The 17,602-nt window shown below is 52.2% G+C and overlaps 2 protein-coding genes across 4 annotated transcripts in view; one reads left to right on the plus strand and one right to left on the minus strand.

The window, feature by feature from the left end:
* Positions 1 to 85: 85 nt before the first annotated feature.
* On the minus strand, positions 86 to 14,712 carry COG4 (component of oligomeric golgi complex 4). 2 transcript variants are annotated; one of them, XM_082489569.1, is made up of 18 exons: positions 14,685 to 14,712; positions 13,861 to 13,975; positions 12,945 to 13,119; positions 12,153 to 12,346; positions 11,578 to 11,683; positions 10,130 to 10,287; positions 9,526 to 9,584; positions 8,007 to 8,140; positions 7,348 to 7,466; positions 6,794 to 6,960; positions 5,959 to 6,124; positions 4,730 to 4,792; positions 4,141 to 4,257; positions 2,498 to 2,590; positions 2,134 to 2,217; positions 1,721 to 1,822; positions 1,202 to 1,330; positions 86 to 938 (listed from the first exon to the last, which is right to left on the minus strand). In XM_082489569.1, the coding sequence occupies exons 1-18, from the start codon at positions 14,705 to 14,707 to the stop codon at positions 804 to 806; spliced, it is 2,139 nt and encodes a 712-aa protein (XP_082345695.1). In that variant the 5' UTR covers positions 14,708 to 14,712; the 3' UTR covers positions 86 to 803. The 2 variants fall into 2 exon arrangements, with proteins under 2 accessions (XP_082345695.1, XP_082345696.1); XM_082489570.1 differs by lacking the exon at positions 4,730 to 4,792.
* Positions 14,713 to 15,809: 1,097 nt separating this feature from the next.
* The window catches only part of SF3B3 (splicing factor 3b subunit 3), a 30,823-nt gene continuing 29,030 nt past the window's right edge, over positions 15,810 to 17,602 (plus strand). Inside the window, exons 1-3 of one of the 2 annotated variants that reach the window (XM_082489405.1) lie at positions 15,810 to 15,967; positions 16,662 to 16,774; positions 17,203 to 17,529. In XM_082489405.1, the coding sequence (XP_082345531.1) occupies positions 16,705 to 16,774; positions 17,203 to 17,529 (397 nt within the window). In that variant the 5' untranslated portion in view covers positions 15,810 to 15,967; positions 16,662 to 16,704. The remainder of the gene's footprint in view (positions 15,968 to 16,661; positions 16,775 to 17,202; positions 17,530 to 17,602) is intronic. The other variant, XM_082489406.1, reaches the window with a different exon arrangement.

The following is a 17,602-nucleotide window of genomic DNA, read 5'->3' on the forward strand; positions in this document are numbered from 1 at the left end:
GTGTTTGTGCTGTGCCAGTGCCAGCTGGGGGGGCGGGCAGGAAGATGTTCTTGATGCCGTGGCATAAGGTAAAAGAGGAGAAATGGCGAATAGCTCTCGTCCCTCATCTCTCCAACTCCCTCCGGGCCCACAGACCACACAAACCACCCGAGGTTGCTGCTCAGCCAGGCGAGGTTTATTTACAGCGTAGCTGTACAGGGCAGAGCGAGCCAGCAGCCACAGCCCCGCTTCCTACAGCAGTTCCCTAGGGATTTTCCAAGCACCTTTCCCACAAGGAAATCATTCCTTTTCCCTTCTACGGAACAGTCCCCATCACCACCAGGAGAGAGACAGCTCAGGATGTGCAGGACTCCAGTAGCTGACCCTTAAAACTGGGGCCACAGACGGAACACGCCTGTGGCCAGCGGCACGGGCAGAGCCCTCTGCGCAGCCCTATTTTTTTTTTTTTTTTTTTTTTATCCATAGCACACAGCCCCAAAGCTTCCCGGCCCTCCAGTGCCTCCCGCGGGGCGGCAGAGCGAAGGGAGTGGGGAGGTAGCACAAGCTCGTCCCTCAGACTTAGCACGTGTTTTCAGAAATCGTGTCACACTGCTCTCAACATGAGAGATCCTCATCCACAAAAGGATGGCGGCTCTTCTTCCCAGGCTAGGGAAAGCCATTTGCTCCGAGGAACAGGAGCGGAAGGGCAGCCATCACCCCATCCCCACACCACTTAACAGCCAGCCCCAGGGCAGGACCCGGCTCCAGGGCTGCAGCCTTCCTGCCGTCACCTCCAGCGCGGTGCTGAGCCAGGCACCGACCAACTACAGGCGCAGCCGCTTGATATCTTCGCTGCGGAAGTCAATTCGGAGAGCCAGCACCTGCCGCACCTCGGCGGGAGTAAGGCGCCAGGTGAGCGGGCCGGAGTTTGGGCCCCAGTAATCCAGGATCTCCGTCACCTGGAGGAAGAGGAGAGCTGCAGGAGACAACTCGGCACCCACTGCCCTCGCAGGTGAGTTCAAACTCCGGCTACCATCACAGTATTTCCTGCCACTAAGCCCTGCAGGCAAACACCCTTCAGGCATGGGGCAACTTTTCCAGCTTCTCCCTACCCCATAAGGGTGACAACATCTGGATGAGCCTAGCAAATCCATGCGGCGTCCAGCTGGGCTTCCTGCAATCCCCCCACCGCCCCAGTAAAAGCAGACAAAGCGCAGCTCACCCTTTCCAGATTGAGGATGGTGGCCATCTGGGAAAGACGGGCAAACTTGTCCCGGATAGTCCAGGTGGTGACTGTGGTGAGATAGGCTATGAGAGACCGCAGCTCCTTGTCAAACTGCAGACCGCCAAGCTGTGGGGACCGAGGGAGCTCTGTCAACTCTCCGAGCGGGCACAGGGGTTGTGCCAAACACACCATTAGCAAAAGTTACGGAGAGGGGGCAGGGGAAGGTCTCTGAGCAGGAGGGTTCCAGTTAGACCATTTATTGCAGGTTAAACTGGTTTATGTTGAGACCCACCTTAAAAGCCCCCTTATTTTCCTGCCCCCATCCCAAAATGCGCTTTCCCCCCGTGTGTGCTAACGCAAGGTCTCCCTGAGCTGGGCACCGGCGGTGGCAGAGCTTCTTTGAAGCTCCTTTGCCTCTGCCCTGCCTCATCCCTTGGAGGGTAATGAGAGTTTTATGGTGGAGGGTTTGCGGTCCAGCCGGGGACTCTACAGGGTAGAGGACAGTGTTTTGCTTACCCTGCTGAAGGTGGATTTGAGCAGCACTTTCTCCAGTTCGATGGCTATGAGACTGGTCATGAGACCAGTGAGGGTATCGTAAATCACCGGAGACAGCCCAGCCTGCAAGCAGAAACCTGTGTCATTCTTGTTACGAACAACTGAGCGGTAGCTCCACCAAACCCGAGCCTGTGAGAGCTTTCAAATAAAGACCCATCGCTTGGACGCTCGGCGAGTGTAAAGCACTGGCAAAAGCGATCCAGGGATGTCGGGCCTGCGAACAGGCTTTGGAAACTGCAGGAGAAGGGGGGTGATTGATCTCTAAAAGCCCCACAAGGCGCCGGAGGACATCTGTCTGCCGTTCCCCTGCACAGGGGAATAGCTGGGAGATGCCACGCGGAGGTCTGGCAGGCCGTCACGTCCCTCTCTCTCACCTTGAACTCTGTCATCTGTTGTTCCAGGTTGACGATGAACTGCTGGACCCACGGATCGTTAGCTTCGTAGTCGCTGAACTCTTCCTGACATTGAAATACAAAAAAGGGTTGTTTATGCAACCGCAGCAAACAGCCTAGAGGACAGGGAGGGCGGTCGCTTCTGGAGCGGTGCTGCAGCCCTTCCGTTTTCTCGAGCACCACTCTGGCCAAACAGCTTGGATGCAGAGCAAGTTCTGGGTGTTTTACTGTCGCTCTGTGCCGAGGAAACAGCGGAGAACTGAGGGGAATGAGAGAGCGGTTGCTCTGACTGCAGAGGACGGAGAGTGCAGAAGTACGGCTGGAAGCGGAGAACGCTGAGCCTTACCTCCTCGATGTTGTGGGAGACGGAGAGGAAGAGGTTGATCCAGGGCTTCACCTGGGGTTTGATGGCCGTGCTGTTCAGCTCGTTGAGACCTTCCTGAGGGGGACAGGAAAGAGGAGAGGAGAGTCACTGAGCACAGCTAATGTCCAACGACACGCAATCTTTACAGCCAGGCTGCCTTGACGCTGCCTCACACCCCCACTGCAAGCTGGGGAAACCGACCCACAGGAAACCAAACCCAGAAGTCCTAGATTCTTCCAGCCTGGGCTGAAGGTCCAGTGCTTCCCCAGTCCCACCCACGCAACTACAGAGGTTTCCCGGCAGGAGAGAGGCGTTGGATTCACATCCCACCAGGGTAGGAAAGGATGCGGAACACCAGCCTTTCCACTCCGCGCCGGCCGGGAGGGCACTGTGATTGGACTCAGCTGATGCCTCCCCACCCCCAAGTGCAGCGCAGCTCAGCAGGAGAAGCTAAAAGGAGGATAAAAGCTGTAACCACGGTTAATTCCCTGAATTAATCATAACCCCAGCACACGCCATCTCCCCCGAGCCAGCAGGTTGTCAGCGAAGGCTGTTCTGTCCGCTTCGATGCCAGAGAGCTCTCTGAAAGCCCTCTCCTGCCAACCACCCCGCTTTGGCTCAGCAAGACATCAAGAAAGCTCACCCAGCATGAAACTATTCAGGTACCCACACTGCTTGGCGTTTGATGCAAGTTTTTAACTCAAATTGGCATTTCTGAGCAGGCCCCGCTGGCAATTGCCCTTTTCCAAGGCAAATTCAATGGGCGCGTGACTCAGGCAGCGCAGGAGCTTGCTGCTCAGCCCCTTGATTGCTTTGCAGCCAGTTTTAATTCTGCACTAGCGCCAGACCGGAGAGTTTTTACTCCTTACGGATGAGCTCTTTGGTTTCGCTGCTGACCACAAACCTCAAGAGGGTTCACCGGCAATGCCGCTCTGAAGGCATCTGACTGCAGCAAACTGCAAAGCCAAACGAAAAATGGTCTGGCCCCTCCAGGGAAGCACAAAGTTGACGGCAAACCTGGTTCAAAGTATTCTATTTTGCTTGGCTTCCTTCCGCAGGAGATATCAGGTCTCCCTGCTCCCCTCCCTGCCAGAGACCACTGAGAAATTTTAGGGCAACCCATCAGACAGCGGATTTAGCCCGAGAGCCTTCTGCCCCATGCCGGGGAGCATTTTCGTTTGGGAAAGGAGAAGAAACCTGAGAGAAGAGCAGCCCTTCTCCACCTTCAGCATTACCTAGTGAGGCTCTGCACAACTTGACAACGCGCTGCGCCACGAGGGAGAACGGAGGAGATGGAAATGCTATTAATATTTCCTTCTCCTGAAAATGCCGAACCAACTATGACTCCGTGCTGAGCGAGGACAAATGGAGCAACACTCCTTCTGGCTCTGCAGCTGCTTCCATTGCTTCTTCCGCAGCCGCCGGCTGGTGCGGCTGTGCAAACAGGCTGGATCTGTTTCCATGCCTCAAAGCCGATGGATTTGCTGCCTCCTGCACCCCTACCCAGCGCTCCTGGAACCAGACGTGGCCCAGACCTTGGGCTGAAATGATTCCTGCCTGAGCTCTCCCTGAAGACAGCGGCCAGCCAGCGCCGGAGACCAGCAACAACTCAGCAAGACGCTCACCTGCAGCAGGTCCCGGAATTTGTTGGAGACGGCGGCCATGTCCGAGAGGCAGCTGTCAATCTTGGCCTGCGCTTGCTCACCCCCGAAGCCTTGGCTAAGCAGTTTGCTGCAGTCGCTCTGCAGGGAAGAGAGCCGAATTAATAACCCGGGGCAGTTTCTAGCCCTTCAGGTTGCCGAGCTCCGCCTGCCTGCCCACCAGCGCACTTCCAGGCTAGGACAGGCACCAAACTCTCGGCCCTGCGCAGGCAGAGGCTGCTGGCTCCTGCTGGGGAAGAGGACAGCGAGAAAGGAAGCCAGGGGCTATCTAGCCCGGCACCAGAGAACCACCACCTCTCCGCGATGCACGTTTTATTGCACTGGCTCCCGGCCTGTGCCAGGTTGGTCAAGCTGGAGGAACTGGTGTTTCCAGCTGATGTATCAGCCGGAAATTGCTCTGCCAGCTCAAAATTGCTTTCCTAAGGCTGGAGGGCAAAGACCTCAAGAATTTGGGCATAGATGAAGTCCACATTGTTTATTTGATACCCCCACCCCCAGGGGAGGATATTAAAAATTTGATTACGGAAAAAACAGTAAGGAATCCAGACCGCACCTCCAAAGTCTTCTTTAGGGTCATGATGTTTTCACTGCAGACTTCCACGTTGTTTAAGGTCACCTGGAAAAAAACCAAGTAGAATTCATTGGAATTTCCCAGCACCTCAGCCCCAAGTCCTTGTTTTCTCCACGTAGCTCACACTCCGGGCTGGAATGCAAATATTTGAGGGGACAGAGGTGCTACTGGGTGATCAAAGTACTGCAGATTCATGGGGCTGCATGAAGCTGAACCACAGCAACGGAACACGTGTGCTGAACCTGCAGCTAGGACAACGTCTGGGTTAGTTTACTCCACTTCTTTTCCTCCTCATTCTGTCCACAATGTTGCAGCGAAGCCCCAGTCACTGGTGGAAAAGAGGATATGCCCCCAACTTTCTGTGACTGTGTCATGAAGAACAACAGACCAGGAGTGGCTGCAGGTGACAGTTTTTATACGCTGTGTCCAGAGAAGCAGGGGAGGCAGAAAGGAATTCGTATCTAGGCAGGAGGAATCAGCATCCCTCCTGCCAGATGAGTATCTGTTCTCCACCGAACAGACTGGGAAGAGAGGGCAGATCCAGCGTTGCTCTCCCAGCGAGATCTTTCCCACACTGCAAGGTCTACACAGCATCCCCCCATGGGGAAGGATGTGTTATGCTGCAGAAGACAGGAGCGCCAGCCCTTCAAATGCTCTCCCAGGGGTCTGTAATGCTCACTGCCATGTTCTGGCCCGCGCAAGCACGCAGAGAGTTGCAGCGCTGCTGTTCGGAGAAGGCAACAGGGGGATTTTGCAGGCCAAGGAGAGCAGACAACCCTGCTCTAATGGAAACTCTCCGATCTGATATGGGAGAACGAAGGAGCCCTGAGCTTGGGCCAGGAAACCACCTCATCTACAGGAAGGTGTGGATGAGATTCTCCCACCGCCCTTGTGCGGAGCCTGTGAAGAACAGGATTGATGGATGCCTCAAAAGAGAGAAGACTTCCCCAGCCTGGAGGGAATCGTCATCGCAGCAGCCTAAGAGGCAGACAAAGGATCGTACTTGCACAGGCCTGGTGTGGAAGCCCTACAAACATGAGGTGAGGTAGAAGCATCTCCCAGACGTCCAAAGTCAGGCCACCCACCACACCTGAACAGGTTTTCAGGTTGTCTGAACACGTGATAGTCGCACCAATCCTGTTCCCAAGAGCTCCCCATTGTCCTTCCCCTCACCCCAACTCATCCTCCGCCGGACCAGCCACCAAACCCACCAGAAAGGACTGCTTGGCCTCGTCGGTGCTTTCAATGCCTTTGGTATCGAACTTGCCCTGCTGCAGGCTGCTATGCATGATGTTCACGGCACTGGTCACCCCTCTCTGGAAGTCCTGGAAGGTTGTGGCTGGAAAACCCTGCTTCAGCTTGTTGTACAGAACCTCCCTATGGGACAAGCAGAAGATACCAGAGCTTAGAGCAAAATCTGCAAGCCACAGCAGAGTCGCACTCTGTGACAAGGGAGAGCACTCTGGCTGAGCTGTGACCTGAACAAGGTAAGCGGAACGTCACAAGGCCAAAGGAGGGCTGGCAAATATCTCCTGACAGCATCTAAAGGACACAAGGCTAAAGGAAAAACACAACCGCCCAGTTTCTGAGCTTTGCCCCAAATCCTGCCTGCAGCTGTCTGCTGTATTCAGTCACAGTTCCTCACTCCCACGTTGGGATGAAAAATAGAAGGACAATTTCTGCAGGTTCACCCCAATTTCAAGTTACTAAGCAATCTCACAGGTAACCCAGAGAACAACTAGGGGTGACCGTGTACCATCAAGCAGCACTCCAATGCCATGTGCTGACTCGGTCTCGTAGGGGTTTTGGGTCACGAGGTTCCTTTTTCTGTTCGTCCTACAGGTGACCACTACTACTGTGAGAAAAATATGCCCAGTTCCAGCTTCCCACACCACACCTGACCCTGCTTCCTACGAGCGTCTTCCATGGAGGTGACAAACAGAGGCTCAAAGGCGAAGGACACAAGGAAGACCACCTGACAGCAAACACTGTTTGCAGAACGTGAGGCGGAGGCAAGTTACAATGAACCTGGTATATTTTCCTTACCTGAAGTCAGACTCCAGCTCGGTGGTGGAGTGGTTGATCATGGCACAGAGACAGTCTATGCTGGAGCTGGACAGAGCACGCCCAATGCACTTCTTCACTATATAAAACACGTCATCCACCATGCTGGAGGTGAGCTGGCCCTTCTCGTAGCTGTCCATGGCAACAGCCTGCGAAGAAAGCTGGTTTAGTGTCCTGAGCTCAGCAACCGAAGGTGCCCTCAGAGCAGTGCTGTGAGAGCAAACTGCCAGCCCCCCCCCCTTTCACTGGGAGCTGAACTGCACCACGGGTGGGCTGGCACCTAGTTTTCAGTAGCCCACAGATCCGGAAGATCTGGCTCTGGAAGATACTCAGAGGTATATTTGGAGTCAAAGCTCAGAAACAACCACTTGCTTTTCAAGGCCAAGGGAAACAAAAGATCTTCCCAACAACGGCAGACCTGCCGTGCACTTATCTCCCCGCCTAGGGATGCTCAGCAGAGGGCTGTGGAGCACACGCAGAGGTCTCAGCAGCTGGCAGAGAGCGCAGGCGATTGCAAGCAGCAGTCCGAGCCCTACCTTGTTGACGGTCTCCCTCATGAAGTATTCCTCCATGGTGATGTAGTAGCCTATGAGCTCTTGCATGGTGCAGCTCAGCAGACAGTTGTTGAGGAGCTTGTCCAGGTATTTCTGGTGCTCTACAAAAAAAAAAAAAAAACCAACAAAAGAAAGCCATCAGCAGGGACCAAGTGCCAGAAAGCAGTTCCACCTAATCCCCTCGCTTCCTGTCTCACGAGCACGCAACAGACACGCCTGCAAAGCCCAACCTGGAATAAATCACTGGCCTTGACTGTGGAGCTGCTATTGCCAACCTGACTTTTGCAGGTGACAGAAGTGATTTCCAGAGCTGCATGGAGTACCCAAACCCTGAGCCTGTTTTCCCTGTGGTCTCCACCTTTTAGGATCTGTACCTGCAGATCAAAGGGCCCTCCCTCTCTTTGGAGACCTTGTTTAGTAGGCTCTGCAGTCGTTCCTGAGGTTGGTCTCCCTGTCAGAGGGAACATCCAGTGCTGAAAACAGATTTGGGGAGGCCAGGCTACACAGTCCTCTTCCACAGAGCGCTCCCAAAGCCTCTTTGCAGATCCTGTGTCACTCTGCTCTGCCACGAACTCAGACATATCTCCACTTCTGGCTGCGAGGAGCAGAGCGCCTGCAAGTATTGGTATTCAAGGTGTTACCTTGTTTTACCTCCTCTGAGGCCATCGAGTCCCCCACCTCGAAGTCGGCTATTATTCGTTTCTTGATGAACCTCAGGTAAAGCTCGCTGCGGGCGTTCATCAGGGTGACTTCTGTTAAAATAGGGTCAAGCTCCCTGGAAGGGACATGGCAAGAATCAAGGCAGCAAAACGACAAAAGGAGAGGCGCTAATTTAACTCAGTTAAGTAATGTGTTCTCTGTAATCTTACTGTGAGATCACTCCTAACCCTTTCCATCTGTGCCATCGAGAGGCAAAGCTCAGCAGAATAACTGGTATGTGCAAAGAATGCACATACAATCAAAACATCCTGAAAAAATCATTAGAGAAGCTTTTTTTTTTTTTTCCCCTCATGGACGTGTGAACAACCACATTAAAAACACAGCTGTAAGGACTGCAAGACTCTAAGCAACCTGATATAGCTTAAGAATTAGCCCTGTTTTGAGTGGGAGGTTGGACTAGACTTTTGGCAGTCCTCAGTTTTGCTGTGGTTCTGTGAGCCCTATATGGCCAGTGCTAGAAATGCCTGGTCCCTGCTGTGTCCATACATGCTCTCTTGGGCACAGATTCATGTGTTTCTCTGAAAACGATGAAGAATCTGTTTAAGCTCAACAGCTCAGGAAACGTGAGAGCAAAAAAGCATGTGGCAATGCAGAAGACAGTGTTCATATAAGAGATGACTATGGAAAAAAGAAAAAAAGACTGTCACATCAGCAGCTTTTTCATCAGTGGGCACAAAAGAACTTTACAAATCCTGCTCAAAGCCTCATAACACACAAGTGGGACAAGGAACTGTTATCTTTATTTTACAGATGAAAAAGCAAAAGCTCAGAAAACCTGGCATGCATAGACAGTTACTCAGAGCAAACAGTAAGTGGATCTTTACATTTCCGTGGAAAGAATTAGTAATGCAGGCTCACAGACAGATTTTGCTTGAGGAACAAAGTTAAGTTTTCTCTCAAGGCATGTTTAGAAGTCATGCAATGCCAGAAGGGCTGGGTGCACTTTCAAATGGCCTTACTTCAGGGCTATACAAATACTTAAGATAAAAAGAAAAGCACTGCGGTTCATTAGCAAGAAACTGATGTTACAGAGTTGCTGCAGCAGCAGTACAGATTAAATGGGACCCAAAGATTTATTCCTGATTCTATCACAAGTTATCTGCCCAGGGAACTGCTTTATTTCCTAAGCTCTGAGGACCGTACTCTGACCATCAAAAGGCGGTGGGCACAGGCAATTAAAGTCTCAGTCCTTGGTGTGCGGGGATATTGCCAGACGTCCAGCAATGTTTAGGGCCAAGGCTTAAAAGTAACAAGCAAAATAAAGCACCACCACAGAAGCTGCCATTATAAAAGGGCAATGAAGGGCATTGAACAATTAGATTTTATGCTTTAGTAGTCACAAACCACCTGGAAAACCAGGAGAGTTATCTAAATGCTAAGTAGCATTAATAGCAGCTCGAGAGTGGAAGGTTAGAGAGCAAAAAGAGGTTTTGTTTGTACCTTGGTTCAATCTTCTCTGCAGAAGAACTTCTCATCATGCTATTCTGAACTTGCTGGAACTGCAATCACAAAAAAAAAAGGGAGAGTCATCAAAGTCTTTGCTGATGACTCGGAGTTAACAGCCACTTCTCCTGCTGTAGCCTAAGGAGGTGCTTACTCGGGAGGGTGACAGAAATGCTTCGCAGGAAGCACAGCAGAGAAGGGAACTGCACCAGTTCACCTCTTCCTCCAAGACGGAGATCAGCCTGCCAGGAAGGGCAGTGGGATGGGAACACCAAGGGATGCGACCATGAGACAGTCACAGCAGCCCTGCGTCTAACAGGCAGAAGCAGGAACAAGCCGGTGGGGAAGGTGAACTGAAAGCGCCCTACAGACCCGCAGAGCAAAGCATCCTGTGCCCAGGGTCCGTTTACCATGCTCCCAAGGAATCCTTCTCTGCAACAGAAGGCTGGGCCCCCTTCAGCCATCAGCACGAATATGGAGTAAAGCAAGGCTTCTCTCAATACACAAGGTCACATTTTGCCACCTCTATGGCAGCCAGAGCCCCACAGAGCTGGATGGAGGCCGCAGATGGCTGCGTCAGGCAGTATCGCAGCCCTCTTACCTGCCTGTGATAGTCCCTCTCTTTGACGAACTTGTCCACCACTTTCTCCACCTGCCGGTCGCACTCCACTTGCAGGTGCTTGATGAGGGTGTACAGCCTCCCCGGCCCGTAGTAGGTCTCCACGATGGGTTGGTGGGTCTCCACAATGCGAGCAATCCCTGCAGGGAGAGAGGAAACACAAGAGAGACTCAAACAGGATATCCCATCCACTCTGGACCCAGAGCAGAGCTATACAGGTCCGCAGACAGGACCTAACAAAGGATCATTCCCTCCCCAGATAAACATTTTAGACTCTCAAGCCACTCTCTAGTGCTCCACTGGAGGCCTGTCATTACTGCCCCTCGTTCCATGGCATCTTCTCTCTGCATATGGCACTTTCCATCCTCTCTGCTGTTTATTGCAAGGCTGCAGTGCAAATCTTCCAGAGTAGAAGCCATCTCTCTTCCTAAAGAGAGCTCCTGCCATGCCATGTGTGTCAGCTGCCGGCCCTACCCAGCAAGACACCAGGATTGAAGCTTCCACGGAAGAAAGCTGAACGAGCTAAACCTGGCAGGGGACATAACTGCTATCCAAATCCAGTCTCAGCTTTCAGCACCTACCAGGTTACAGGAGAATACCAGTGCTAGAAATAAGCCTAGGGGAAGCTCTGCTCTTATCTGTCACACAGAAACCCAAAAGAGCAAGCATTAGTGAAAGCAGGACCTCCTTGAAGAAAAAGCTCATCTCCAAGGACATTATCTCTCCAAGATTGCTTTCTTCTCCCAAAGTCTCTACTCCGAGTTAGCAATGCTCCCCCTCTTTGGATGCTACTGCCAAGAAAGCCTCGGCAGCTCTAAGGACCTTCAATAGCAGCGAGGGTGCCAGGCTGGGAGAGTGACTTGGCAGCGGTGCAGCCAGCCTAAAACTACAGCAGACCTAATAGAGAAGGCAGTTAATCACCATGGGATCTCAATTACTGTCTTTGGCGACATTCCCACAGAGCATTCATATTCCCTTCTCTCCCTTCCCTCTCTGCTTTCAAGCTCCCGTGGTCCTCCTTGAAGAGCTAGGCCTGGAGGCATCAACAGCTGCTCAGTCTTAAGGGATCCGATTTGTTTGTCTGGAGAGCTGCTTGTCTGAAAAAAAGTCTTCAGGGAACGCCCGTTTGTTTTGAGGATGCAGAGAACAGGAAGAGTCTCATTCCTGGAGGAAGCCAACAGATCCTTTGCAAATTCACTTTGTGCCTGCCCAAGCTGTACACAGGAAAGCTCGCTTATTGTAACGCCCTCTCCTGGCTGGGAAAAAGTCTATTAGTCGTGTCCCTGTCCCTCTAGTGTGACACTCCCATAGCTTAAAGGGGAAGAGAGGCATTTTGCGGTCTCCTAGAGCTAGAATTAAGAGCATTTAAATTGATGGGACAATCTCATCATGGACTATTTTCAATCCGTCAGCAAAGAAATGAAGATTACCTTCAAAGAGAAGTGTCAGAGTGTCCGCAAAGATGACAGCAGCTCGACGGTCACTCATGTCTGTCCCCATCACCAGTTGCAGGTTCTCCTCTGCTTTGTTGGCCACCTACATGACAGCAGGACCAGTCAGCTGGTAACACTCAAAGATATTCTTCATCCCACAGGGTGGACTTCTGTCCCCTGCCCTATAGAGCCCCCAGCTTTTGCTAGCCTTCCCATTGCAAGAGGTATTGCTGCCGTTCCTCCTTTGAACGGGGATCCTTTCCTCTCTTGTGGGAAACTCAAGGATCAAGGAAAGGCAGAAGCTTGTTCTTCTCTTTCCAGGCTCCGTTGTATGAGCTTTAAGCAAGCACAACGAGCAAGATATAGAAGGAAAAGCCAGGCAGCCAGTAGGATCTGTATTCAGACACCAGAAACACTCTCCCAGGAAAGAGATGAACTAAGATCAGTGCCGATTTCTAAGACTAACAAGCCAGAGCCAAGATCTCCTTCTGCAACACCTGTTGACAGAGACTGGTTTTTGCTTTCCCCTAGGAGACCAGACAGGTCAGAGTACGTTTCACAGAACCTGTTACCTGCTTGCAGAGGTACTCTGAGAACTTGCTCAGCCCCTCTTCATGTAAGCCTAGCAGAGGAAAGATCTTGAAGAACCGTTCCACCTGGGGCAGGTCTCCCTGCTTCATTGCTGTATCAAATTTCTCTGTGACAATTGTCTTCAGGCGCTGCTCTGCTTCCTGCAGGAGCTTCAGGTTGGCATCAATTATGCCCCCTGGTCAAAAGGATAGGGGAAAAAAAAAAGGAAAAGTGACAGCACCGTATCAAGGGCTACTTTTTTTCCCAGCAGAGAGACCAACACTGTGCAGCCCTAGGGTGAGAAGGCAGAAGGCACACCGGAATTCCCTACAGGCAAGGGTACGCATCTGATGTACTCACAGGTAATACCATGGTCTTGCATGGAGGATGCGAACACATCAACCGGGACATTTATTTTAGGGATTAGGCAACTCACTCCCTCACTTCCAGTTGTTCTGCTTGATAGCACACTGTAACACTGCAACGGTTCTCCCTGACAGAGCCTTCTCCCTCACTTCTCTTGTCCTGCACCTTGTGTCCTTCACCTAGTCAGCACCTGAAATGCTATTAAAGCCGTGTGCCAGGAACTCTCCTCTCAATTAATGATAATTCAAACCTAACAATGCTTCAAAAACGTTCACCTCTACGTTACACTATAACATGCTAAGATCTTTGGCTAGCATTAGATCTGCTTTGTCTATCGAGCTGAGTCTATCTGTCATGGGAAATCATGCAGCCTCTAGTTATCAACTGGAAAGGTGACTTATCAGCTTCTCCTCACAGACAGTACTTACCTTCCTTGCCCTGACGACTGAGCTCAATCACTGATTTGTCCAGAGACAGATAGCGATGGATATGGGCTGCTGCTTGTTCATAATCTTCATTTCGCAGGGCTGTTTGAACTCCATCCATGCAGAACTTCAGGTCAAGGATATCGTCAGCTCTCTGAATGGCCTGGTAAAGTCGATTCTGCAAGAAAGGCAACCGGTAAGGCTTCCTGCTGCAGGCTGGACCAGGGAAAGAGAATTATGAGGAAACAGCATGAGGGGAAAAAAGAAGGAAGAAACAGACTGCAGCAATAATTCTCTACATAAGCAGAAACACCAACCTATTTAAAAAAGTCGTAAGACCAATGACTCCAAGAGATGAACAGCATTTACCTGTCAAAACTCAGATTGACCTCAGAGGCCATACTCCACTTTAAAAAAACAGGCAGAGACCAGAGACACATCCACACATCATCTGTCTTGATTTAAGCCGTTGTTCTGGGTGCTGGGATGTGATGCCTCTTAGCCTACCCTCTGTACAAAGAAGATGACAGCCTGGATTCCCAACTGCTCTTGGGTGACAATGACCATTTCCACTGTCCTCAGCGCTGCCATAGTTGTCAAAAGACTGCTAACGAAAACTAACCTCAGCTTATTCACCATACCGTACCAGGAGCTGCATGGACAGAAGGGGATGCTGAAGGACAAGCCACTATACGGCAAATCATATGCATTATTTACTTCTGTACCCTGCAATATGCAGGAGCCCAGCAAGATACCACTACCGAACAACACTAGAAAATGCTAAAACAAAGAACAAAGCAGTTTCCAGCCCACCAGCCCACTGAAGAAAGGAGCACATTTCTCTTATCGCGCTGTGAGCACAGGAGCAGATGGAGTGGTGGTGACAAGTCCCTAACACCTCCTTCCTTGGTCCAGTTACCTTGGCAAGGTCAAGCTGGCGGACTTTACTGCTGACGTTCTCAGCCAGGTTACAGGTGAAGGTGATCATCCCCGCCAACTGCTGAGCATCCCCCTCGATGAGCTGCAAATTAGGGCTGGAAACACAACCAAATTGAACGTGAGATGCAAGTATTACGTAGTCAGATGGTATGCAACAGTAGGATGGTTCTTCCTCCAAAGCCAATCGCTCCTGTCAGCAACAGCATCTCTCATTTCATGCCTCCCCTACAGGCACAAAGCATCAAAATCAAACAGACTGCTTTGGAAGAGGCTGCACAGACAGACTAACTGTCTCACTACCAGTCAGGGCATGAACGAGCCACCAAGGCTTTAAGATACTCCCTACTTCTGAAGTGGAAGATGAAGTCTGTGAATTTGTGCTCCAAGCTTCTACTAGACATGAGGCCACTTACGACGACTCTCCAGACTGCCTGCACAAGCTCACCATGAAGAGACAGTAATATTTGCCCATACCTGTACACACAAGACATCCGATCCAAGCATTGATGCTGAAACCTAGCAATATCTGGGGTGAGACCTTCAAAGAACTGCTCAGCCTACACCAAAATGGGTTGGTCACTGCGAGGCTGCAGCAGCTCCCTCTGTTAGTGCTGCTGGGAAGAACCGGGATGAGGATCCAACTACTCCTCCCTACCACAAACTGATTTCAAGTCTGCCGTTTTCTGAGAAGGAATGTGCTTCCCTCACAATGCTGAAACAAGTTTTTGTGTCCCGCAGTAAGCAGGGAGGTACCGAACAGCGCACAGAAGCAGAAAGAAGGGGAGAAGGTGGGGGATCACTAACCCCATGCGGTGAAGTGCAACCATCTTGTTCTCTATGGTGCTTTGCTGTTCCAGGAGGGCATCCAGCTCTTCCTGCACGACTTTCTGAAAGAAAAGGACAAAGAAAGTCTTGTGTGACTTCAGCTCTCCTCCAGGCCAGCGACTTATCACAGGCTCTACATCCAAGCCAAGCACATGCAGTACCAAAGCAACTTTCAAGGCCTCATATGACAATTAAATCCTTCCTAAGCTCTCATTTTAATCCTGCAAATATTTATGTTTATGCCATTCCAAAGCGACGCAAACCTCATCACACAACTTTTAAGTCACATAACCCACAACCCCCTTGGTTCTGTTTTACCTCAAACCAGGACACCCCTCCCCTGGCCGAGCTTTCAGCGCACGAGGACCCTGAATCCGCAGGGATCCACTCACGATTCCGGGACACGGGTGCCACGGAGGCGACGCCGTCCCCCCACCGGGCCCGAGGGACGGCTGAGCCCGTATTTAATATCTCCAGAAAGGATCCGGACTACGGGATCCGTGACAGCGAGTCACCCGCTCTCCCTATCACCACAGCACGGGCCAGAGGGGGCTGGAGCAGCGAACGCCCTCCGGGGTGCCGCGTCCCGCCCCGCCGCTGCCGCCCCACCGAAGGCCCCGCCGCCTCATGGGCCCGCCCCCCACGCACCTCCTCCTCACACAGCCGGCTGTAGGCGGCCTCCAGGTCCGCCAGGTCGGTGAGCGACTGAATCCGCTCCATGGAGAGGGCGGAGGCGGCCGAGCCGCCTCTCTCCCCCCCCGGCGTCCGCGGGCCCGGCGCCGTGGCCGCCGCCATCTTGGAATACAGCTGACGCGTTTTCCTCCACCGTCAGGCCCGTCGGGGCTGCCCGTGGTGATGCCTGAACATTTGCCGTCGCTCGGCTCCGCCTGAAAACGCAGGATTCTCAGGCTCTCCCGGCTCTGTACACTAAAACGAGCCTAGATGGTTTTTTTTGGAAGCTTTTAGTGCGAGGAGTGGCTTCCATCTCCCCGCGGTCATTCAGGCGCTGCGGCGGGCAGCCCCCCCTCCCACATACTTTATGAAGGGGGCGCGCGCGCGCGCGCGCCGGGCCTCGCAGAAGGCCCCTTGCGAGGAGGCGCGGGAGGGCAGGGCGCAGGCGCGGGGCTCATGGCGGAGCGGGCCGGCGGCGCCCCCGCCTAGGCAGGAGCGACATCCGCCGCCATCCGCCTCCATCTGCCCGGTAAGGGTGGCCCCGCCGCGCCGCGCCCGCCCAACGGCGGCCCTTCGGCTGAGGAGGCGCGGTACGTGCCGCCATTTTGGCGGAGGTTGCGGCCACGGGCCCCTCGGGGCCTGGTGTGTGTGGGGCGGCCGGGCTGGGCGTTGATCCGGGGCCGGTTCTCGGGGCCCTGCTTCCCGCAGGGCGGTGGAGAGCCCGCTCGGGGTGCGAGGCGGTGTTGGGCTAGGCTATGCGAGGGCCTCGGTAAGGCTCGGGACGGCTGGGGGCCGGTTACCCTGGCCTGCGGCCCGCAGCACCCGGCCGAGGGAGTGCAGCGATCTGGCAGCACCTCCCGCCTTAGCCCCGGGGAAAGGAACCGGCTCGGGCGCTCGCCCCAAGCGCTTGCGGGTAGCTTGGCTGGCGTTAAATGAAATAGTGAGATCGGTGAAGTGTAACGGTGTAGGGCAGCTCTGGAGGGATTCCCTAACTTTGTTTGGTTTCTGGATAACTAAAACCATAAAAGCAGTAATTAGTCAGAAGTACTGGTCAGTCATGTGGCGGTAGCGAGCTTGGCTGACACTCGGCAGCCCAGTTCTCTCTGGGAGAGCCTTTTGCGTCTCCGTATTACTAAATACCAAATCACTTTAGCTGGGGGGCAGTCGGTTTTCTGATGTGTGAAGTGATGTGTGCAGGCAAACAAGAGGGTAGCCGGGCTCTGTCTGCGCTGTGTGGAAGGCTTTCTTTTTGCAAAATATATGTCTTTGTTCTCCTCGTTGCAGACTTAACGGAGATACGATAAGGTGACACGAACCTGTTGCCACCATGTTTCTCTACAACCTGACGTTGCAGCGAGCCACCGGCATTAGCTATGCTATCCATGGCAATTTCTCAGGTAATCTTCTGCCTTGGCGTATCTTGGCCTGAGCTTTTCCAGATAGTAGAAGAAAAAAGGTGTTGGTTCTTTGCTTTGGTTACTGAAGTTGGTCTCCTGGTATAGTAATTTTTTGACTGGTATATTACAATTTGCTTGAGTGTGTTATTTGAGCTATTGTAACTTGTGGAAAGATGAAGAAAAGTTTGGCTTGATGACCTATATGTTTAATTTAGTATTTTGTCCGCATTTCTCATCTGTTAAGAGATGCTCAAACAATAGCGGCACCTGATGTGGTGAATAAGTTGCTTTGAATTCTTCCGTAGCACTCATAAAACTCCGTGGTGTTTAGTAGTGGTGAAGTTTTACTTTCTTTCTTACAGTGCTTCCTGAAGTTGTGTGTTCTGCTGTGTTGTTGCTAACTCTTCCTCGTGTTTTGGATTCTTTAGGAACCAAACAACAAGAAATTGTTGTTTCCCGTGGTAAGATCCTGGAGTTGCTCCGTCCCGATCCCAACACAGGGAAGGTTCACACCCTGCTGACCGTGGAAGTGTTTGGAGTCATTCGCTCCCTCATGGCATTTAGGCTGACAGGTGGGACCAAAGACTATATCGTTGTGGGCAGCGATTCGGGGCGCATTGTTATTCTGGAGTACCAGCCCTCAAAGAACGTATTTGAGAAGATTCATCAGGAAACCTTTGGCAAGAGCGGATGTCGCAGAATCGTTCCAGGCCAGTACTTGGCTGTAGACCCAAAGGGCCGTGCTGTCATGATCAGTAAGTCAGTCTCCTGGCTTCTTTTCTCCTTTTTTTTTTTTTTTCTTTTGTCTTGGGAATATTTGTTTTGGAG

The sequence above is a fragment of the Vanellus vanellus genome (genome assembly GCF_965231255.1).
Source record: "Vanellus vanellus genome assembly, chromosome: 12".
In the NCBI taxonomy this organism is placed as follows: domain Eukaryota; kingdom Metazoa; phylum Chordata; class Aves; order Charadriiformes; family Charadriidae; genus Vanellus; species Vanellus vanellus.

Coding starts and splice junctions, on each gene's coding strand:
- COG4 (XM_082489569.1), bottom strand. CDS start 14,707: ATGGTTGCACTTCACCGCATGGG. Junction 13,976..14,684: donor GTTGCACTTCACCGCATGGG/GTTAGTGATCCC, acceptor TTGTGTTTCCAG/CCCTAATTTGCAGCTCATCG. Junction 939..1,201: donor CCATCCTCAATCTGGAAAGG/GTGAGCTGCGCT, acceptor CTCTTCCTCCAG/GTGACGGAGATCCTGGATTA.